Source organism: Typopeltis vanoorti, chromosome 25 (genome assembly GCF_054136105.1).
Source record: "Typopeltis vanoorti isolate ZY-2024b chromosome 25, IOZ_Tvanoo_1.0, whole genome shotgun sequence".
Taxonomy (NCBI): domain Eukaryota; kingdom Metazoa; phylum Arthropoda; class Arachnida; order Uropygi; family Thelyphonidae; genus Typopeltis; species Typopeltis vanoorti.
In genome coordinates, this window is record NC_143573.1 from 2,804,118 (window position 1) to 2,829,662 (window position 25,545).

Sequence of the window (25,545 nt, forward strand, 5' to 3'; positions counted from 1 at the left end):
TTTCTGATGTGACTATATGTTTTTAACATTCACATGATTCATTCATTGCAACACATATATCCTAATCTTTATTCCTGATTATGGAATTTTATTATCACGTCTTGTTTTCAAGGTGATGCACGAATTGTTTACACTAGTGTGGGTACCAAAAAGTTTGGAATTTGATCTCATGTGAGCGATGAGAACTAAGTTTTTCGATGTCATGTGTTCTCGTTATTCGTTTTCCATTGGTTCTGATTTTTTATAAATAGACAGTAATGAATTCAGACACTTCCGTTGTTTTTCAAGTATTTGTAATATCTATATGCAGTCAGAATTTCATAGTTCCAACATGAGTTTTTCTGGAGAAAATGTAAGTTATTTTTTTTTTTAATTTCTAAGTTTTGATATTAGGTTATAAGGTAGTTTTGCAATGGAATTAAAAACATGTTCATGAAAATACTTCAAACTGTTTTTGTGTTAAGTGAAAAATCTATAAGTCATTATTTATATATTTTTAGTAAAATTGTGTTAGTGAAACCATTGCATAGTGTCGAAATTGCAAAAACACATTATGATGAGTAACATTTATCTGAAATATAGAAAATAATTTTTTTAATGTCTAAGTTTTTAATATACATGTTTATAAAGTGGTTTTGCAATAGAAATTAAAAACAGGTTCATGAAAATACTTCAAACTCTTTTTGTGTTAAGTGAAATGTTCAAATGTCCCTTTGTTTATTTATATATTTTTAGTAAAATTGTGTTAGTGAAACCATTGCATAGTGTCGAAATTGCAAAAACACATTATGATGAGTAACATTTATCTGAAATATAGAAAATAATTTTTTTAATGTCTAAGTTTTTAATATACATGTTTATAAAGTGGTTTTGCAATAGAAATTAAAAACAAGTTCATGAAAATACTTCAAACTCTTTTTGTGTTAAGTGAAATGTTCAAATGTCCCTTTGTTTATTTATATATTTTTAGTAAAATTGTGTTAGTGAAACCATTGCATAGTGTCGAAATTGCAAAAACACATTATGATGAGTAACATTTATCTGAAATATAGAAAATAATTTTTTTAATGTCTAAGTTTTTAATATACATGTTTATAAAGTGGTTTTGCAATAGAAATTAAAAACAAGTTCATGAAAATACTTCAAACTCTTTTTGTGTTAAGTGAAATGTTCAAATGTCCCTTTGTTTATTTATATATTTTTAGTAAAATTGTGTTAGTGAAACCATTGCATAGTGTCGAAATTGCAAAAACACATTATGATGAGTAACATTTATCTGAAATATAGAAAATAATTTTTTTAATGTCTAAGTTTTTAATATACATGTTTATAAAGTGGTTTTGCAATAGAAATTAAAAACAAGTTCATGAAAATACTTCAAACTCTTTTTGTGTTAAGTGAAATGTTCAAATGTCCCTTTGTTTATTTATTTATTTTTTGTTTGTTTGTTAGGGTTTTGGGGAAAAATTTTGAGGGCTGATGTTTAGTAAAATTGTGTTAGTGAAAGCATCGCATAGTGTCGAAATTGCAAAAACACTTTATGATGAGTAACGTTTATCTGAAATCTAGAAAGTAATTTTTTTTAATGTCTAAATTTTTAATATGTCCAAGTTTTAATATAAGGTTATAAGGTGGTTTTGCAATGGAATTAAAAACATGTTCATCAAAATACTTCAAACCGTTTTTGTGTTAAGTGAAAAACCTATAAGTCAATATATATATATATATTATATATATATTTTTTTTTTCTTGTTAGGGATTGGGAAAAGATATTGAGGGTGGTTATTTAATAAAAATGTGTAGTGAAAGCATCACGTAGTGTTGCAATTGCAAAATCACTTTGATGATTACCATTATTTATTTATTTATTTATTTCTAAAAGAGATTTCTGAATCTTGAAAGTGTTTTTTTTTAATAGCGATCATCAGTCATTCGGTTTGTTAGTGGCGACATTGTGCATAATCATACACTAGTTATTGTTGAAGTTGATTTGACAGATTCATCTCTAAGTGAAAATGAACAACAACACACAGGTCATGGCGTTAATTCATATGTTTCTCTTGCTAGTGTGGCTGGATGTAGTTCTGACCCCCCACAATTTTTACATTCTGAATGTGAAACTAAAAGATCTACCACTACTGACCTCTCACTCTTCAGGGATTTTTATACTGTTTCAATGGGCCAGTCACAGTTCTCCATCAAATATCAAACTCATCAAATAGAGTACCAAATTAGATTTCATGACCTTGAACTCCTCCCACCGGAGTCATTTTTTGAAATGTTTCGAGATATGCTTAATGAGATTATTCAGTGTTTATCGAGTTTAGGAACTTTTTCTCATGTTCGGTTAGGCATTACTGCATCCAGTTTAGAAAGCAATATTAACTTACCATTCATGTTGCTTTCTGAATTAATTATCCAAAGGATAGTTGATGCATTTTATGCTGTCACCCAATCGAAACGTGAGTTTCTTTTGGCAAATGATATTATTATTGATGTCATACTTATCAATATAAGTAACAATGGTGGTGGAAGAACCGACGTAAAAAGAAGAACGCTGCTTAGCCTGGATGAATTTGTGAAAATGAAAAGAGCTATTGTGGAAATTACCAACAAAGACAAGCTTTGCATGGCCCAAGCACTTGCTCTGGGTGTTTCTGCACACACTAGTAATGCCCAAACATACAGACAAGTGCAGTTATATTATAAAAAGATACAAACAAAGAGAGCTTTAACTCTCCACAAAATTGCAGTGGTTCTGCTCATTTCTTGCGGTATTCCAGAAGCAGGGCTCTTTCAAAACATTTGACTCCGGAATACCAAATTGTAATTTTTCGGCAGATGCTGATTTTTCTGTGGTGTTTCGTGGGCCAAATGCTTGTAAACAGATCTGTCTCTTATTTCGCGAAGCTCATTATGATTTTGTGCATAGTGTGACAACTCTGTTTGGGGCTAACTATTATTGCCCCAATTGCTTAAAATCATTCAAAAACGCAATCGAATTACAAATGCATAAATGTAAAAATATGTGCATCTGCTGTTGCACAAACGCCAGTCATAGTGTGCAGAACCTTCTTTTGTGTGAGTCATGCAATAGATTTTTCTATGGCATTGAATGTCTGAATTTGCACATACTAAATAATATTTGTCCAAAAATCCGTCATTGCAGGCAATGTTTGGATACTTTCTCTATAGATAAAAGCCATGTCTGTCCACCTGAAAATTACTGCCGCCACTGCAAATCAGAACACCCAAAACAGTTGTGTTTTGTGCAAAAATCGGAGCTCTCGAATAAACAGGTTTCTATGGTCTCTTTTGACCCAGAAACTATTGCAAAAAATCATCGTCATGTTCCAGTATTATTGCGTTCGTGACTACCAGTAATTTTGGTAGTCACGAACGCGAGTTCTGGGGTGAAAACTGTGTGGGTCAGAGTAAAACTTGGACTTGTGATGAGTGGCAAAGCTGGTGAAAGTCTTGATCATTATGCAGAATGAATGCTCGTTTATATGTATACTTTTAGAACACATTCATACGCATTTCACTAATGTAACTCTAGTGATGTTATTTATTTCTGAAAAACTTGACACAAACTTACTTTACAAGATTCTTGAAACTACAAAAACATTATTATTTGCGATGCTCAAGACGACACTCTTGAAGTTTGCCGAATTCGAATTTTGTTTTTTCTGGTATACACTCATTTTCTGCACCTGGTGGGGACTCTATCGTACTTACTGCCAATGCTGTACTGGTTATTTTCGAAGGCATGTCTTCGTCTTCATCATCTTCTGACCGCTTATCACTTAAATCTTTTGATTTCAGAACCGGTGTCTCCAATGATGACTACTCTCATGTAGCTTGACATTTTCAACCAGCATTTCATAGGCAGAGGAGCTCAGTAGCAGATCGGTAACCAGTCTTCTTGAGATGGCACAGGTGACGGGAACATTACCATGTAAATTATCATCAATTTTCATTTCAAAAATCCTTAAGGGTGTTATTTCATTTTCTCCAAAAGCAGAAGATATTTCTATCTTACTTTCTCCATCATGGGGCGTATCTGCCACTAAATCTTCGCGCACTACCGATATTTGCGCTCCCGTATCTATTATTCCATTTAAAACCCTACTTCCACATTTGATTTTGATGACCTTCAAATCATCTACGTTTCGATCAATGTCCACTGATTTGGATACTGCAATGGAAATTTTGGCAGTCAACACACCTGATTTATCGTCATCCCCAGTGGTAGACGTTTGAACTAGGTTACTGTGTGCTGTAGTAGGAGTACCTTTTGATTGACTATATTTCATACAAAACTTGGCGATATGACCTTCCCTTCTACAAGTAAAACAAGTGGGTTTGTAGTGAGGCTTGTATGAATCATCATTTCGCCGTGGCTGGTACCATCTCGGTGGACTTTGAGAGGGAGATAATAACTTATTCTTGAATGTTCGCTCAGCAGGTGGAGTATAAGGTCTAAACTTTTCAGTAACCTTGTCCTTCGGAATAGCTCCGATGGGCTTCCTTGATGTACTACGAACACTGTCGTATTCGTCCAATCTGTCAGCTAACTTGGTTCGAGAAACGAATTCTGCCCAGTCGTCTAAGAGATGTTCTCTCACTTCATGTGGTACTTTCTTCTTCAGTTGATCCGTAATAATTAGATCTTTTAACCCTTCAAAATCCTTGATATCAAGGCCACCAATCCACTCTTCGAAATAATTAGTTATTTCATAACAGAAATCCCTCCAAGATTTTTCAGCAACCTTTTGGTGTATCACAAACTTTTTTCTGAAACTTTCAGGATTCAGTCTAAATCTCTTTAGTAGAATTGTTTTAATATATTCATAATCTTCGCAATTTTCTTCTGACTCTCTACCAATTAATTGGACAATCTCAAATGGTAACAAAGTCAAGAGACATGATATCCAGTCTTTAACATCTATTTTGGTTCTCTTAGCTTGTCTTTCAAACAGGGATAGGGATATCACAATGTCATCCTCTTGTAATCGAAACCTAGGCATTAGCTTAATTAGTTCAAGACAATATGATTTACTGTCACTGGATACTGGAGTTAAGGTTGCTTGAACACGCGCTTCAATTTCTTCAACTCGAACTCCATTTGTTCTCTTTTCTGTTGGGCTCCCAATTCATCTTTCCGGCATTGGGCTCCTAGTTCTTCTTTCTTCATCAGTTCTTCCTCGAGTCTGGTACTAATAATCGTCTCCGACATCCCTTTAACAAATTCTTCTTCATAAAATTTACTTTCTGTAATAATCATTTTAAGATCTATCACTTTCATTTCAACAGTTGGCTTCTCTCCCAATTCTTCAGCCAATTTACGTAACTCTTCCTTTCTACCTTTGGCTAAATAAGCCATGGTGCTAAACAATAACTCTCTTTACTGATTAAATAAAAAAAATCACCCTTAAAAAAGAATCAATTGCAATTTTTTTTTTTTGAAATGTCCAAAAAGAGATGTATATATTTGGCGATTATGGGACTCATAATTAAATTCAACATTTGTAAACATAGATAAATCTTACAATATTATCAGATAAAAACATCAACTACACAATTTACTACACTTTCAAATACACAAATATATATACATATCTGTGTGGCTATATAAAAACAAAAACAAAACAAAAAAATAGTTCCGATTTTACACCGCTACTATATAATAACTGAAATCTCGAAACAGAACTATCAAAACAGTATGCAAAAATTAACTATGATAACACTGTCGTGTTCTTTCTCTGGCAAGAAATCACAAGTACTGACTGTTCCAAGATGGAACTAACATGCAAAACAGGACAAATCGGTAACTGTAGAACAAAATAAATTTAAAATGAATTTAGATGAGTTGTTTTCTGTCAAGAATATCATGAAACGGGTCGAGATGGTAGGATCCTTCATACTGTCAAACCAAAATACGAAAATGTCTGTGTGATTGCACACAATCTTCATGCTTTTGACTAGTATTTTATTTTGGAATATCTTTTTTCAAAATCTTTTTTCAAAAAGATTTGGATACACTTTTGCGAAGCACATAGTGTCAACAGACACATGTACTTTTCCCTATGGTTATTTTAAAGGAAAATTCCTTACACTCACATACCCAATAAGCAAAAGATGCCATCTATGGGACAGAAAACTAAACAACATTCTACCTAGTAGGTAAAAATCCATGATTGTTTCCCAACACGATAATTTGCAGTGTCGCCCTTCTCTTGTACATTTTTTTACATCAATGTTATTGTTACTATTATTCTACAATAGCTTTTTTTTTCTTAGAATTTAAAAAAAAATTCGTCTTGGCATTATTACATGGTGACTGTGATAAAAAAATCTTGATGGGTAGATTTGTTTTATATTAAAACAAGTATCTATCTGTTTTTACATGATCTCTGATTATATAAAAATAATCACAGTCTAATTATGTTATCATTTTCGATATGTTCATACATCCATTTACATGCATTATTTCCAGAGCTACTCAGTCAGGAAAAGCAACATTCTTTTTGTCTCTCATAGAACATTGTAATCAACTAATCAAACCACCACCGGAGCGAATCGTTTACTGTTACAGTGAAAATCAAGATAAATTAAAAAAATTTACCAACACAGAATTCGTGAATGGTTTGAAGTTACCTGAATTTGATTCAAATGTGAGAAATTTACTCATAATCGATGCGTAAATAGGAAATAGCTGATGTTTTCATAAAAGGCTCACCTCACCGTAACCTCAGTGTCATTCTACTGACAGAAAATTTATTCTGTAAAGGAACATATTTTCGGACAATTTCTCTCAATAGCCATTATTAAATTATTGCTTTTAAAAATCCCCGAGACTCGTTACAGTTTTCTCATTTAGCTTCCCAAGTATTTCCAGGAAAAACGAACGTATTAGTTCAGATTTATAAAGATGCAACACGGGAACCCCACTCATATTTAATTTTAGAATTTAGACAGGAAACACCTGGTATTTTATGCTTAAGGTCACGGATTTTGTCAGGAGAAGAACCCAACACAGTGTTTATCCCTGAATGGCTGATAGACCCAAACGCTATGAATATCTCATCAAGTACTTATCTCATTCCTCTCCCAAACAAGCAAATGATGCTTTAAAGCATTGCACCTCCAGCCAAATCACCACACTCTGTGAAATATGCAAAAATGTTTTATGTGGAAATATTCCACTAAAACATAATCAGAAGTCACGAAGGAAAAAAAAATTATAAGAGCACTAAGTAACAAATCGCTTCCATTCATTTCTAGAAGAAAACTAGTTTTACAGCACAGGGGAGCACTGTTCCCATTATTAGGCAGTATCATTGTTCCTTTATTGAGTTCACTTATTACGAAATGAATCATATGTTTAAAAAATTTTTGCTCCTCCATTCACCAGAGGAGTGTGAACTGTACACACTAAATGATGAAATGAGTGCCATTTTAAAAATAAGAAATAAACATGCAGATGAAAAAGTAAAAGCATATTTAAATGTTCTGCAAAAGTATTTAGGTTTGAAAACCAATTGGCTCACACAGAAGGGGAGCAACAGGAACATAGACTACCACGTCCAGAACCTACACTTAAACAAACCGAATATCCAGAACCATTCCCGTCAACCATCAACATTAGCCAGTCCCAGTGAGGAAAATGCTTCCAATCCACTCCCCGCCCGCAGGAGAGCTCGAAGAACCAATAGCAACTTCGTCTTTTTATCTCCCCGAAAGCTGCGTGGGAATAAGCAACTGGTGTGGAAAAAATGGTAAGTGAAAAACACATTTTTTTTAAATTATTTTTTTATTTTCAGTAAATGATCTGTAACAGCATAAGTCATTACAATATCATTTAACCACAAATCCTTACAATAACATTTGCTAATAATGTTTTGTATAGAAAGACCACGACTCTCAATATTAAAAAATATACACAGTGCAAACCACACGTGACAGAATCATTAGCTTGCACAGGTACACTATTATAATGCCATATATTAGTGTTGATATTCAGAAAGTTAACAATGTCGCTTTCGGGAGGACGACCTAAGCTATCGAAAAAATCACCGTTTTTGTCTTTAATATAGATAGCTTGCCAATGTTGTCCTGGCAACCAAGTCGGATCTGTGTTCACGACGAACATCGACTGCCGTTGTCTGATCGGATGTTGTGGCAATTCATCACGAGCACAAACACCTAAACCCACTTTTCTTTTGGTGGGTTCTAACTCTAGTATGCTTATTAATTGTTCAGTGTTCATAGTCCAGTAACAGAGAACGATCCTTTATTACGGATAACGTACACTCAAATTCTGCATAAAGAACCCCTGTGATGTTTTCAGGAAGAGGTTGAGCAAATTTAACTTCGAGGCTCACACTTCCTCTTCTTAACAGACTGACATGGGGGGCAACGGCATGTTGACCAACGTTGTTGATCAACATGTAACATCTGCTGTAATGCCTTTCTTTGAAGTTCGGAGTCAAATGTTGAGAGGGATACTCAATACCGGCAGCTGTCACCACAAGAAAATTGAGATCGAAATGAAGAAAATTAAATGGATTTCTGTTGAAAGTGCCATTAAATCCATCACTTGCGACCAGTCCAATAATTAATCTAGATGGTATTTCACCTAGATACAGACTGTCTCGTGTGGCATCTGACATACCCTTGGGAATCGAAAAATAAGACACTTGCACGCGATTGATGGGATATCCATTGCTTGCTTGTCTAACACAGACAGGTGAGCCAGTTGAATCTTTGGGTTTATTTTGACTTTGAGGACAAAAAGTGTAGCTCTTCAATTTGCACTTTAGCCTTAGCATCAGCATTTACAGTCAGTAAACAAAATTCGGGAGAACTGCGAACCATACGAACACGAACAGAAACGTTGTTGATCAAGTACCGGTCTTGATGCATGATGTCAGCGTGTATTCGCCCAAGCATCTCGACACTTTGCGATTGGTTAATTCGAGCTTGTCGTCTACGCATCCCACATTCACTTTTGGTAAACATATCACTAACATCAGCCACATCATTTTTAGCAAATAGTTCATTTGTCAGTTGACTGTTTTTAGCATCTCTGTCATAATTTAGCAGGTATTCAATATAAGCCCTATAAGGATACGATCTCCAAGATAAACTAGTGAATGTGCCATCAGGCACATTCACTAGTTTATCTTGGAGAAAAAAGTCAATTTGACTGAATAGGGAATGGAAAATATTGTTCACGACACCAACTGAAGAATCTTCAATAGGTTTACTATCATTGTCAGTGATGCGCACACGAACGCGTAGGTATGATTTTCCCAAATCCAAGTATTCTTAAGATGTACCTGCCTGCCATGCAAAATTCCACAGGACCTCCACTGTCAGTACTGGATATTGGTTGGAAAGTGACATAAGAACTTCTTTTCACACACATGTTGACACGAGGGTGGGAAAAAAGATCTACCTCTGACATCATATCCTCAGAAAAAGATGTCTCTCTTGCGCTTTTTTGTATTCGTTTTCTTCTTCTTGCTTCCTTGACCTCTCTGAAGTAATCGGCTCGGAGATTTTTTCAGCAATGGCTTTTCCAGCTTCTGATGGTTTGTTTATAAAGGCTCGATGTAAAGGTACCCCTTCCAATACATCTCCTATCATATGCTGACCGGCTTTTAAGGCTTGAAGACCAACAAATTGAGCTGCAGGTTTTAAAAGTGGACTTAGAAAGGAGAAGACACTTCTGAAAATGTTACCTAATCCGTATCCACGCTGTACTGGGGGCTCCGTAAACACTTGAGCTCCACCTGCCTGTAGTGTGTAATATCTGAGATAATAAGTCATCCTTCACTTGTCGGAAGTGTAATTTAACTATTGTCTTGCCACCACGAAAGTGGAACAACTCACCCCTGTCAGAACGAATTTCAATGCTGATTGACGGAAATGTTTGTTTTCGTAACGGGTAATAATCAGGGTGAGCAAAAACGGAAGAACACTTGGTGCTGCACTGAACAACTCGTAACAATGGTGCACATGTATCGCCAACTATCTGTTCTTGGATTAAATCAGAATAAACAAAATATGCGGCTACATCCCTCTTTATATCAACTGGATATTTCCCAGTGATAGTGCCTTTCAATTTAATACCAATCTGATTAAAACCCAGTAGAAGCCCCAACCTTGGGGTCTCCTTGGGAAACAACAGGTTATAATCTTTTGGGACTGTCAGACAAATGGAGTTGTTTGGGTTCTTTTTTCCAGTAATCACAGAACTCACATCAAACACTGCTTGAAGAAGTTCAGAGGGTGAATTGTAACTGCCATGGGGAATCTTGTATACTTTATAAAATCCTTCTTTAGACTTTTCGAAAACTTTATTTCCTGTGATGGTGTTGCTGTCGATAGTGTTAACTCCTCCTCCTCGTACTCCACGTGTCATATGAAACTCATTGTAACCGGAATCAATGTTGTTAAATTCTCCCGGAAGATGAATTTCGGCAAGAGCAACTTCCCATTTACCTTTGAGTCTGGTCTCGTGTGGTAATTCCACTTGAAATTTCGTTTGCGTGTTTGTAGGAAACATTTTCATACTGGCATTACTGGGAAGGGTTAAGTAAAACATCTTCTCTACTAACCCAAGAATTATACGAGGAGGGATAACCTAGCCACTTAACAAAATACTGAAACTTTCCTTTCTGCTTGCGGTGTTTAAGTACTTGTTCGATTAGATACACGTCTTCTGGAAGTTCATTGGGTATATCAGCCTTTTGCAGTTGAGGTTCATAGAAAGTTCCCTCCACTATCTCTTCGTCCTGACCACGAACTCTATATACTACAGTGTTTCTATTAATTACCTGAGCAATAGTGTACAGTTCTCGTGTCCAGTTACCCCAAAACCCTTTTCTAAATTTGTGGGTATCATCACTTAAAACCACGCTATCACTTACGTGAAATTTTGGTTTGGTAGACTCCTCTTGGTTCCATACAAGTGTTTCCAAACATGATCCTCGTTGTGAAGGTTAACTTGGGAAGGAGCCATACCGATAATGCAGTGTGGTGTGAGGTTATAAGTATGTACAAGGGTCGACAAAATTTTCGTATAAATTTAACTTTTAGTATACGTCATCCATTTGTAGATCTTTGTTTTCAATGTTCTGATAAATCTTTCTCCAATGGGTCCTTTCATTTCGCTCCTGGTCGTGTAGAAATAAATATTATGGTTCTTAAGCAATGCACAAACTTTCTTGTTGCAAAGCCCTTTTCCTTGATCAGAGTTTATGTAACATGGCACTTCTTTAAAATTAGACTCGAAAGCATTAACAACAGCTTCTGCTGATTTCTTCTTCAGTGTTCGAACCTACGCAAATCGGGAAAAAACAATCAATGCATACAAGAAGGAAATCCCCCCCCCCATTCTCTTTTGCATGAGATGACATAACTGCCAAATCACATTGAAAAGTGTGTACAAGTGTCGGGACTTTGATTTAATTGCGTTTAAACTTTCTTCTAATGGGTTTATGTCTCACATAAGTAGTTGTGTTGCTAAGCAACTTTTTAGGGTTTCATGTGGCAACTTTATATGTTTCTGTAAAGCTCTGATACTTCCAAAACTAACTACTGTATTAGGATTATAGTAATATGCTAACTTTTCCATCACTAACAATAAGTTTTTTTCTTTGCAAGAACCATCGCAAAAGTGGCAGTTACTTGCTTTTATAGCAGTGCTGCAAATATTGGTGTGTGTTGAAATTGGCATACTCATCTGGGAAGCAGTATCAAAATCAGGCAATCACACATGCCTCATCAAAGAAATATTACGACAAGAAAAACACCACATGCATTGATGAAATCTGTAAATTCCTATTTCTGCATATTTCATTGTAAATAATATCTATGAAATAAAATGTGTAAACTTAAAGGAACAAACAGTTTCGTTGATGTCTTATGCAGATTTAAGTAAGATCACTTTTGAAATCACAGTGAATTCGCACACAATTTGTTTATTTATTGAACTTTAATATCTTAATTTTAAACAAATCAAAATATTCGGATAAGTTATGAATAAAATGTGAATTCGAATTAGAATATGAATATAGAATAAATTATGTATGAGCTATGGAAAACAAAAGTGTGTGATTGAGGAACACCAGCACATAATTAAATTATTCAGAAAAGCCTAATCACTGCCGCAACTAGACTCTACTATACTCTAAGAATTCCCATAGTCTTTTAACAGGAAAGAAATACCCCACACCGTATTGGAAAATTAGTACACCCATCTATAGACAAGCAAAGACAAAACATGATGACAATGATGGATGTGTGTCACCCTGGGAAAATTCCAAGATATCTTATCTCAAAAACATCGCTCACAATTCCATAGGCAAACCAAAACATCATGTGATGTCACAGAGACATGTTCCCAGGAAATTTCCAAACACAACGTCACGATTCCTTATCTCTAAATATAACCCACAATTCTATACCTGAACCAAACACACCACGTGATGTCCCTGACGGCCCCAGGGAAATTCCAAACATTCCAAACTCTATATTCATCTGAAAACAACACACATCCATGACACGATTCCTTATCTTGATCTTGATCTTGTCAGAAGTGTTCCACCAATCATGACACAAATCTTATCCACTAATATATCTTCCTTTTCCATTCAAAACAATAATGTCACTTATTTACAACTAACAATTATGTCACTTATTTACAACTAACAAATTACATCACTTATATTCATCTGATAACAACATATTCATGTCACGATTCCTTACCTTATTTGATCTTGATCTTGTTCAAAGTGCCCCATCAATCATGACATGAATCCTTATCTCTAATCATCACCCATAATTCTATATGCAAACAAAACAGAAGAACTGAAGCCATTGACACATATGCCCAAGGGAAATTCCAAACTCATGACATCACATACACACAATGACGTCATCTTCTCAACAACCAATCACGTCACGATTCATTATCTTATCTTGATCTTGATCTTGTCACTAGTGGCTGGGATACTACTAGAGTCAAGCAGATGTTATGGGTTTACAGGAGAACTTTAATAGATTGTATGAAAGAGGAGGTGAGTGGAATTATCAGTTCAATGTTGCAAAGTGCATGGTCTTGAAATTTGGCAAGCAATGATGGGATGCAAAGTATACACTTGGTGGGGAAACTTGAAAGGAAGTAGAGGAGATCAGAGATTTGGGAGTGGTAGTGGAAAAGGACCAGATATCCAGAGGCCACATTGCTCAAGTTGAAGATGTGACATCAGATGATGGCAATGATACAGAGGATCCTTACATGCAGAAATAAAGAGGTAATGATACCATTGTATAAGGCGTTGATCAGTCCTCACATGGATTATTGTGCATTGATTTTGTTCTGAGTTTTCATGTTGATGAGAATATGATAGAAAGGGTCCAGAGAAAATTCACAAATGTGGTCAGTGGTCTTTGGAATGTGAATTAAGAGAAAAGGTTGAGAGAATGTAAATTGCAAAGAGTTGTGAATAGGAGGGGGATAAGGGATATCCACGGCACAACACACACAAAACACAAGGGTTGAAAGGACGAAAGTTCTGTAAATAACCAGAAAAGCTAGTTGACTTTTGTTCCCTTAGATTTTCTCTCCATTTGTTACTCTTGATTAATTTCATTTGTACTTTGCCTCATGCTATTGTTAGATCGTAACTTTTTCTCAATCACGTTTTATCGTCTTACAATTCTCTCTCTTTAGTATTTAGCTAGTTGTAGGCTGATATGTCAATCGAATATGAAGAAAATTTATATTATACTGCGCCACTACATATCCTGAATTACAAGAGCAATTTAGATAAATCAACCTTCAATTGTATTAGGTTATCATAAGCTGATTTTAGGTTGAGGTTTTTATTCTTAGTACATAGGGTTTCCCAATAAGATTCATATTATTTCATGAGCAGTGCCATTAAACAATCAGGCAATACAAGATTCAATTCAAATAAAATTATTTAATGCAGTGTCACATAAATTACATCATTACACATTATTCCAACAGGGACATTATAATTAAACGAATATGAAGCTCTCATTAAGATTCTAGTATACTACTCAGCTGAGCTTAAACTTTATAATTAAAGATTATATTTAACAGATCTTATTCTACTTATTACAGAGAACTTCTATCATAACCTTACTCTGAGCAAGGTTACATTTCAAAACATTTTAAATAGCAAATCAGTTCAAGATATTCACAAATAATACAACTTGTGAACCATCAGACATTCATTTGTAATTCTCTAGGCTCAGTTAATCAATTTAAGTTCATGTAAGTTTGAGATTCCTAAATTACAACAAATAGGCTTCACAGTATTCTCATTCAGTTAACATGTTCATTGCTAATCACGCGATATCGCGCGATGCGAGTTCTCACCAAACGGCTGATCACGCGTTATTGCTTGGACGTCGCTAACTAAATAAAAAAATTTAAAAAAATTTGGCCACCATACGAAATTCCAATTTTCAGCTTGGCAACGAAAGTGTTAATGAATACTTAATTCAATCACATAGCATTTATCATTTGAAGAGGGGAAAAGTCAGTACATCACGTATTAAATCTTAACTCACTGAATACTGCAACTAGGAACAATTTACTTTCAGAGGAATTAATTTTCGTTACTTCTCACTAAGTATAGGTAATCTTATCAGAATATAGCTTCATCATATTAAGGAGATCGAATAACAATTTTAAAGTCCTTGCTGACTTTTACTTTGTAGTAACTCAAACTTAAAAGAATTTTCCACTTCCATGACTGATTTATACACTTGGGAGAATATAACCTTTATGCACTTGGTTTAAATTATCTACCTATTTCTTCTTTTTCTTATACATATTATCCTATTTCCTGCACTATTCCACTGTTAGGCATTAGGAAGTTTTGGAATAAATCCAACTCAGAAAAATGTAAGTTAAAATACCAAGCGAATCCCAGTCCTTTTAATTCCGATTTTGGCATGTTAAAATTTCCCCCAGTCTCCAACTACCATTTCTATACTTCCCTATTCGATTCTCTTTTTTACTTTCGTTTTCGTATCCAATCCTTCCTTTTTCCCGCCAAAAACTGGTTCTCAGTGGTTTAGCTCACATCAAATTTCCCTTTCCCTTTGTATATAGAGTTCACGCATCGTGAACTCTATAAAACATGCAAATTTCTCCTAGTATAGGAGAAATTTGCATGTTTTCTCATAACAACCAATCAAATGATACCACAAAGAATCTTCTAGATATATAAAAATTACATATATTACAGTATCTTATATTATTATCAAAGGAATAAAGTAAATAAAATAATCGACACTTTAATACAAAGCCTTTTCATATCTATAATATGTTTTAAAATCACATAAATAAAATTAACTAACAAACTTAATAGGAATTGCATGAATATTTTATAAGCAAGAAACTAACAGAATAAATTTAAATAAGTCCAGTTATGATAAGGTAGATAATGTTAATTATGAATGAAGTATTATTATTATTATACATATCTTCATTCACAATTTAACACTATGTTTTCCCATGGTTTCTGTCCAAAATGACATCATACAGTTGAAGTGGAAACACCGTTTTGTTGAGGGTAAATCCATGTATTTTTTATCATGACTCATATCCTCCCTTTTGATGTTTTGCATGATCCTTCTGTGTTTTTATGGCACCAACATTCTATTAGAGATTATCAGTTAGGTGTTTTTGAGTATGTGAACGAAATGTTTACACATAACTCAAACACTGTCAATAGGTACCACTAGACACTTTTCTAAAATAATTAATTACAGGATATCAGTTTCCCCACTTTTTTTACAATAACTAAACAGAATTGCATTAAGGTAGAAAGTGATGGATTTATATATCAACTTGTAATCAGAACGAAAGTTTCACTGTGGAATATTACATCACCAAATGCTGATGGTCGCACTTTAATTCCAAATTGATGAACAAATATACTAGCATTGGAAAAAGATATAGCAAAAAATTGTCACTATTTAATTCATTTGTACTTTATTCATTTCAAAAGACACAATTACATTATTAGCTATCACGTCTATCTTTTTTTTCGTTATCCTAATGGAATAGTACATGATGTCAAGTTTTGAAAAAAAAAGTTTCGACTGCCAGTCACATGTTTTTAAACTTTTATCATGCAAAATGTTTGAAAAGAAAAGAAAATGTACTTCTCTTTATTTTTGAAAACAGCATAAAAGTTTTTATGTCTATTTCTTTTTTGTTACCTTGTATGAACATTAATTTATTCTGTCCTCTCACTCCCCAAAATTTGTATTTGTTTATCTGCATAGTATGATACCGTTTTATTTTCTATACCAAACTTTTTAAGAGTTTTAGTAACATGATGTGTTAAACTATCTACTGTCTCTCTGTAAAATAACCAAATTCTAACAGTCATGCTGTTTTGTTTGAGTTATCTGTAAACATTTCGTTCACATACTCGAAAACCCAACCTGTTAGAATTTGGTGATTTTACAGAGAGAGAGAGAGAGACAGCAGATAATTTAATCCAGAAACGTGACTTAAACTCTTAAAAAAACAGTTTGGCATAGAAAAAAGGTGATTTGTACTCTCCAGATAATACAAATACAAATTTTGCTTTCCCCACACAAAGTAAGATGAAAACACACCAACAGTATATTCAACAGTATGCAAAAACATGTCGTTCAGTCATCTGTACAAAAGGTTCATTTTTGAAGGAACAGTCAGGGTAGGGCATAGTAAGGGTAAACTATGCCCTACCCTGAACTTACTTTGGACTTAAGGTAATCGTACATCCACTGCAGCTGCTGTATGGTGTCGTGGGGGTTTGTGTCCGATAAAGTAAAAATAATGGGTGAGCCACAAAATTCTTTGAAAGTTTTTTTGTGAAAAGTTCTAATTGTTTAGAATTTTGTAACAGAAAGTTAACATAAAATATAAGATCAAAGCTAATAATCAGCAATAAAATAATAATAATAAATAACTATTTATTTGTGGTGCCAAATGAAGTAATGTAAGAAGAAGAATGAAGGAAAACGAATACGAAAAATCTACAGTGGGTGAAAAATATGAATTTTCAGTTATCATTGGTATAATTGATGTACAATTTCTTTTGAATAAGACTTCAAATTTATTTCCTAAAGACATTTGTATTTCTGATGGAATTATTGTAAGATATGCATTGACAAAATCACCTTGTAGTTGGAATGAATTACCTGAAAGAGTTAAAAAACAGAATTCTTGGTTAATAAAATATAACCATCAGCTGAAGTGGGAAATTGGTTCACTATCTCTGGACAAACTAAGAAATTGGTTAATAGAATCGGTTTAATTGGTTAATAATAAAAGTTTGGTATAGAAAATAAAAAGGTACTGTACTGTGCAGAGAACACGAATACAAATTTTGGGGAGTGAGAAGACGAGATAAATTAATGTTCATACAAAGACAGAAAAACTTTTATTCTCTTATTTTTGTAATATACCTCTCTTTATTTTTGTTTTTAAAAATAAAGAGAAGGTATATGTTCTTTTCTTTTCAAACATTTGTGCATGATAAAAGTTTAAAAACATGTAACTGACAGTCAAAACCTTTTTTTTTTCAAAACTTGACAACACATACTATTCCATTAGGAGAACGAAAAAAAATAGAAGTCATAGTTAATAATGTAATTGTGCCTTTTGAAATGAATAAAGTACAAATGAATTAAATAGTGACAACTTTTTGCTATATCTGTAGGTGTTTCCAACATGCTAGTATATTTGTTCATCAGTTTGGAATTAAAGTGCGTCCGTCAGCATTTGGTGATTTAATATTTCAGCAATATAAAATATGCATTTATAACTCAAATGAACAAATATGTGTGTGTGTTGTTGTTGTTGCTGTTGTTCTATTTTCCACAGTGAAACGTTACTCAGTTATTCTGATTACAAGTTGATATATAAATCCATAACTTTATACTTTAATGCTGAAAGTTTATTTTTCACTTGGTTAGACTATAATAAATTTAGTTTAATCCTTTATCCAAGTGTGAGCAAAGAAAGTTAGCACCTGAAAGTATCTTCAAGAATGGGCTAAGGTGGTACAACACCACACAACTCGTTGCAAATCAGTTGCAACGAGTTGCTAACTTTGTTTGCTCACACTTGGATAAAGGATTAAACTAAATTTATTATACTTTAATGCAATTCTGTTTAATTATTGTAAAAAAGTGGGGAAACTGATAGCCTGTAATTAATTATTTTAGAAAATTGTCTAATGCTACCTATTGACATTGTTTGAGTTATCTATAAACATTTCGTTCACATAGTCGACTGATAATTTCTAATAGAATGTTGGTGTCATAAGAACACAGACGCACCGCGCAAAACATCAAAAGGGACGATATGAGTCATGAAAAAGACACGTGGATTTACCCTGAACAAAACGGTGTTTCCACTTCAACTGTAGGATGTCATTTTGGATAGAAACCGTGGGAAAACATAGCATGAGGCAAAGTGCGAATAAAATTAATCAAGAGAAACAAACGGACAGAAAATCTAAGGAACAAAAGTAAACTAGCTTTTCAGGTTATTTACAGAACTTTCGTTCTTTCGACCCCTTGTGTTTTGTGTGTATTGTGCTGTGGATATTTGGTTATAATTTAACTATTTTGGAATATCTATTGGCGTTCAGAAGACCCTTTCTAGAAATAATGTAAGTCAATCTAAATTATCATTAAAATTTTTCTAGACCACATACAAAAGTTCTTGTAATCCAATAAAACCTCCGTTTATTTTTTATTTCTTTAAAAAAATGCCATTTGGTTTTCATTAAAAAAAGAACTTATTTTATTTCTAAAGCCTGCCGCCATTCTTGACTCTAAACTAACAATTCCCATACTCATCTATTGAGAAGAAAAACGTGTGTGCGTGTTGTGTTGGAGGGGAACACCTGTGATAGTTTGTAATTAATTATTCAGAAAATGTCTAAAGCCTGCCACCACCTCTTCACTCTAAACTAAAATTCCCACACCAAATAATTTTGACAAGAAAAAACGTGGTTAAATGAAGAAATGGTGTCGTTGATGTGTTATACAATTTAAGTAAGATCAGTTTTTTTTTTAAATCACTGTGAATTCACACACAATTTATTTATTGATTTTTAAGATCTTAAATTATAGACAAATCAAAATATTCGGATGATTTATGAATATGCGAAAAAAAAAGATTGTGTGTGTGTGTTTGATGGGGACACCAGCATATAATTAATTATTCAGAAAAGGTCTAAATGCTGCCGCCATCTCGACTCTACTCTAAGAACTCCCATAGTCTATAACAGGAAAAAAAAAATCGCACTTATTGGAAAAGTCGTGCCCCCACCTATAGACGACCATTGACAAAACTTGACGACAATGACGGATGTCACCCTGGGAAATTCCCAGATATCTTATCTCTAAACATCGCCCACAATTCCATAGGCAAAACACCATGTGATATCACAGAGAGACATATGTTCCCGAGAAATTTCCAAACTCATAACGTCACGATTCCTTATCTCTAAGCATCACCCACAAGGCTTACGCGGACCAAACACAATTTGGTTCGCGTATGGCCATCACTCTGCCATCACCCACAATTCCATATGCAAACCATTTACTTATCTACATCTGATAACAACACTCTACCCCTATTTGGTTTAAACTGCCCCACTAATCACGACACGAGTTCTTATCTCTAAACATCACCCACAATTCCATACGCGAACTAAAACACAAACGTCAGAAAACTAAATTTATTCGCCCCAATAGAATAAGTTTAGTTTTCTGAATGTTCATTTTGATTTTTTCACTGAACCACGTTTGCAGATTAATAAATCCTATTCTGTGTTACGCTTTAAAGTTGACATGTCGCATGATGAGAAAACTTCCGTATAATCAGCAAAGATTCCCTTTCAATTCCGAACAGAGGTCTTTATTGATCAGAAACAAACCAAGTCCTAGCGCTGAGCCTCGAGGAATTCTAGCTTTGAGTTGGTATTCATTCAAGCTGCCGTCTCTTCGAACTACTTGCCATCTGTTTTCTAAATAAGTTTGAAACGATAGGTGACTCTTCCTTCTAATTCCAACGGTGTGCAGTTTTTTTTAATAAGTATAGCATGATCGATAACGTTAAATGCCTTCTGTACGTCTATAAAAATAGCTACTATGTTTGTTGTTGTTATTGTTGCTGTTAATGATCTTATATATGAGTTCAGAAAATTTTAGGCAAGCTTATTCAGTGTTATTCCTTGAGAAACGAATCCGTTTTTCAAGGAATCCGTTCTGGATACTGAAGTGCATTGAATTTAAAAAAGTAATACATTTTTTTTCATTGTGAGTTCAAGAATTTTGGAGGGGAAATGGTAGAATAGCGACGCGTTTGTAGTTTGTGTATTTATTGATATCGGCTTTTTTTTTTAATAGATGGATATAAGTGTTGCTTTTTTTTAGTTTTGTTATGAATTCACCAGTTCAGAAGGATTTGTTTTGATGTGAAGAAAAAATATCGGGTAGTATTTAGTAAAAGTTCATATAATTTTTACAGTTATTCTATCATGTCCTACAGTCTTGTTGGTGTTTAGTCTGCTTAGCATTAGTTGCAGTTCATGTTCCGCGATTTCTGATAGGAACATGCATTACACCTCTTTTACAGCCTGCGTTCAAGATTTGAGAGCCATTCATTTGACAATTTTCTGCCACATACGCACCACTTTTGTAAAGAATGTATCCACTAAAATAAAGAGCCAAGAGGCTTCAGTTCGGTGATGTAAAATTATATAATTCAAGTGGATTCTTAAATCCAATATTATTTCAAAGCGGAATGTAGAAACTATGAAAGTTTCGTACGAAATTTGACCAGAGAGCTTAGGGGAATACACTCGCCGGCATTTACGAGTTGTCTTAGCGTGGACCATATAGAAGACATGATCACTGCCCAAGCGTCCATGTATTCGCCTCCTATTGATCCATTTTGATAAGGTTTCACTGGCTTGACAGCTGTTTCAAAGTGGGTGATTCTCCTCAGAGACCAGGCAGAAACCTTAAGAGAGCAAAAACTCTCGTTCAGTACTAAGGAACTCGAAGTGTCGGAGAGGTGTATTTATCGTAAGCGAACTCTCAGTCGGTGCGTATAGTATTTAATACACTGCTCAAAACAATTAGGGGATATTTTAGTTTCTGTCGGATAATTATAAGAGGATGTATAATGGATTTGTATAAGAGGGATGGCCTACACCTGAATGCGTTTGGCTTCTGGAGTCTAGAAAAACTAATGACTAGTATGATACTTAACACAGAGAGTCAGGGAAACTAAATTATAAAAGGAGGAATGGTGTGAAATTGATTGTGGCCTTCTCTTTTATATTGGGTTTAATTTTGACTATTATTGGGAAATGATCTGCTATGTGGTATTCGTATATTCTGACTTATTTCTTGTGCTTCTTATGAAGACATGACGATACATGAACGTTCATCTGCCACCTTCCTAGTTGGTTGGAAGAGACTGTCTGAAACGCAGATCACACATATGTTTAAATATTCGTCCGTTTCCCTAGTATTTTTAAGCAAGTCTGTTTACATCCCGTAGGTAGTAAACTGTTTCAGTTTCGATACCTTTCAGTAATCTTTGTAGCTACTCATTAAAATCATCTATTGTGTAATCTGTATATTAATGAAGTATATACATGTATACCTAGTCTAGCCATAAATACTGTTAGAACTTGAACAGCCCATAAACCTTTAATCTATCAGTAAATCGTTTACACGTGTATAATGTGCACATAGCAGCACTCAATGTGCAAAATATCCCCCATTTTACTTTCTTGCACTCCCAAAATCCGAGGCCACATAATTTCAAATTTCAAAAGGTTTCTCCTCGTGCAACAGATGGTCGTCCGATTGAATTGAAAGCCGAAATGGCTCATAAATTTTCGTATGGAATCTAAAATTCGTCCATTCTTACAAGATTCAGAGCAAAACAACTTTTTTGAGCGAGGCGAACGGGCAGTTATTCCCTTAGTTTAACACGTTCGTGGACAAATCGTCTCGTGCTATATTTGACCTTGGAGCGAATACGAGAATTTGCGTCGCACTTCCCGTTTGCGTATCGCGGATCACTCCAATGGCGGGTGCTTCGACTGAAACAGCGTAGGTGAAGGGAAATGCGTTTCTTTGGGGGTGTATTAGAAACTAATAATGAAGAAAATTCTCATATTTGGTTGGTGGATTTAAATGAATAAAAGACTTAAATTGACATTAATGAGAAATGAATCATCTGAGAATGACTGGCACGTATAAGGGAGGGAGGGGAGGGGATAGATGCGAATAGAAATACTTTCATTACAGCAAACAGATTACTAATAAGTGCAGTCAACCAGCATGAAAAATATGAGATTCCGGGAGGGAAACAAATTCCTGTTACCGGCGTATGAAATCAGCTGTCTCACCATCACAAGGTCCTTATGAAGATTTTGCTTGTCATGATGAGGTCCTTTCCAGTCGGAGCGTGTATCATCTCCTTCTTCCCACTACGCTGTGAAAGCAGTCCAATTATGAATTTAAAACTACTTTAAATTATATTACATTAAAATGATTCTCGTAAGCATTTTAAAAAATGTATACTTGTGTAAAAGGAAGCAGATATTTGGTGTCGTAGGCCGTTGCTTAACCGTGAAAATCCAGTACTGTGTGTTATAGGCAATTTCTGCAGTATTGCACGCGTGCGAGTTACGGCAAGGTCTTTTTGTCATTTTATCTTTTTTTGGTAGAACTCTTTATACCTTTTCTTGTCTCCCCAAGCAAAAAATTTTACCCCTTCCCCCCTTTTTTGTTTACTTCTGAATTTTTAGTTAAAAATATATACAGAAAACTTGCATTTGATTAAGTAAAAACATTCCCTATTATAGTACATAGTCATTTTTATTTTGATATAATCGTAGTCACAAAATTTTAGCATTGAAGAATAAAAAAAAATACTGTTTGTTTATACTGATAGAATGCTGCCCTTGTAAATGCGGCGCCCATTTGATTTGCTGCTGCCTACAGAACAGGCTCTGTTTCTTCAAGATAGTTTTGACCATTGTGGGTTTTGACGAAAATAAATTCAATTTCAGTCAGAATTTTTTTTTGGATCGTTCTGCGAGGGCAACGTTATAATAGAATTGCAATATTGCAACCCGGCTGATAACATGCCGCGTCTTTGTAATCGCCGAGATTTTTTTTATTTCCATTTTAGCCGTATAACTTTTTCTTTTTTCAGTTCTCCCTTCGTCATCATTTCCCGCAATAAATCCATGTTTTAGAACGGAGAGAAAGAGAAGCTCGCGTACAAGATCTAATTCTCGTTAGTATAATGATATTAAATATTTTTTTCCCGTTGTAATATTTAGACGGTGACGTTTCGTTATTTTCGCTGTAACGAATGCTTTTGTTTATTTTCCTACGATTTACAAATCCATCTGCTGATATCAGGCCCGTGTTCTCGTAGTATTCCAGTAAAATTCGGACTTGTGATGAGTGGTAAAGCTGGTGAAAGTCTTGATCATTACGCAGAATGAATGCTCGCTTATACGTATACTTTTAGAACACATTCATACGCATTTCACTGATGTAACTCTAGTGATGTTATTTATTTCTGAAAAACTTGACACAAACTTGCTTTACAAGATTCTTGAAACTACAAAAACATTATAATTTGCCTTCAAACACTAATGTTGTACTTATTCTTTCACTTCGGGCACATTTAAAAAAAATGGATACCACACACAGCGGAAACTTTGCTAATCAAGTCCTAAGCGTCGTCTGCTTCTGTCACGACTGCAGCGCCTCCTCGCCAAAGTACACAGTTTTAAAGAGAATTCGCAAGTCTTTGTGACAAAAATCTTTACAGCTCCCTTTGGGGGAAGCACATCCGTCACAGGAGTGTCGATGTTGCATCTAAAAAAAAAAAACTCAGGCGAGTAATTGACTCTAAAATACAAGAAATGAGGTGAGAGCTTTATGGTGCGATGCAGCTCCCACACACACAAAAAAAAACTATATAATTATCATTAACTAAACATCAAGAAAATATATAATCATTATTAAGAAACAAGCCAATAGCATTAATTAATTATATCAGTTTTTAATCTGGAAAGGGCATCAGCGTTACCGTGACGACTACCCTTTCTATATGTAACAGTCAGATTATAACGTTGTAGGGCTAAAGCCCATCGGGACAACTTGGCACCATGAGGGGCACTTTTAGTTAGATAGGTCAGAGGGTTATGATCTGAAATTACCTGTATTTCAGCACCAAATACCCATGTGTCAAACTTTTTCAATGCCTCCAAGACGCAAAAAGCTTCCCTTTCAATGGTTGACCATTTCATTTGACAGGAATTTAGTTTCTTACTGAAGAAAGCAATGGGCAATTCTTTTCCTTGTTCGTTGTTTTGAGCTAAACATGCGCCAATTGCTGTTGCTGATGCATCCGTATACAACTGGAACGGCTTGTCGAGATCTGGAGTATGCAAAGAAGGCATTTTTATAAGCTCTTCCTTGAGTTTCGTAAAAGCTTCATCAGCATCAGTAGTCCAAGGAATGTTGTTTGGGACACTTTTCTTAGTCAGATTTGTCAGTGGTAATACAATTTGGGAGAATTGTGGTATGTAGTCACGGTAGTAGCTAGCCAGTCCAAGTAGACTTCTTACTTCCTTCTTTGTTGCTGGTGTCGCTAAACCTTTTATAACCTCGACCTTCTCTGGGTCTGGAGAATGTTGACCGGATCCAATCAAATGACCTAGGAACTTCACTTGATTTTTCCCGAATTCGCATTTTTCTAGGTTTACTGTTAAACCCACCTCTCTTAATGTTTTGAAGACTTCATCTATGTGGGTGAGATGTTCAGACCATGTTTTAGAAAATATAGCCAAATCGTCGATATAAGATCGGCAGTATGCCTTATGAGGAGCTAGTGCTTTATCTAATGATTTCTGGAATGTGCTTCCAGCGTTCTTCATTCCAAACGGTAAGACATTCCATTGATAGTGACCAGAATGCGTCACGAATGCGGTGAAGGGCTTTGCTTCCTTTTCCATAGGGATTTGCCAATATCCCTTGGTGAGGTCAACTACAGTGATAAATCTTGCTTGTCCTACCTCAAATAATAAATCTCTAGCTATTTTCATTGGATAAGCATCTGGAATAGTAAAACTATTCAGCAATCTAAAGTCAATGCATAGTCTGACACTTCCATTTTTCTTAGCCACACAAACAACGGGATGAGCCCATTCACTGACACTTGGCTCAATGAGACCCATATCTAACAGTTCTTTGACTTGTCGATCTACTTCCTTTTGTAGAGTGATTGGCACCCTATAGGGTTTGAGTCTCTTAGGGGAACAGTTCTCTGTAACTTTGATGGAGTGTCCATCAACTTTGGCATGACCAGGTTTGGAACTAAAAACATCTGCATATTTCCGGAGGATGTCAAAAAGTTCTTGTTTTTGTTCTTCC

General features: G+C 34.8%; 1 protein-coding gene across 1 annotated transcript in view; it reads left to right on the plus strand.

Annotated features, from left to right (window-relative positions):
• The first annotated feature begins 7,424 nt into the window (after nt 1-7,424).
• Eaat1 (Excitatory amino acid transporter 1) overlaps nt 7,425-25,545 on the plus strand; it is a 152,382-nt gene continuing 134,261 nt past the window's right edge. The window contains exon 1 of the mRNA XM_090414374.1: nt 7,425-7,781. Within this exon, the coding sequence (XP_090270500.1) occupies nt 7,450-7,781 (332 nt within the window). The 5' untranslated portion in view covers nt 7,425-7,449. The remainder of the gene's footprint in view (nt 7,782-25,545) is intronic.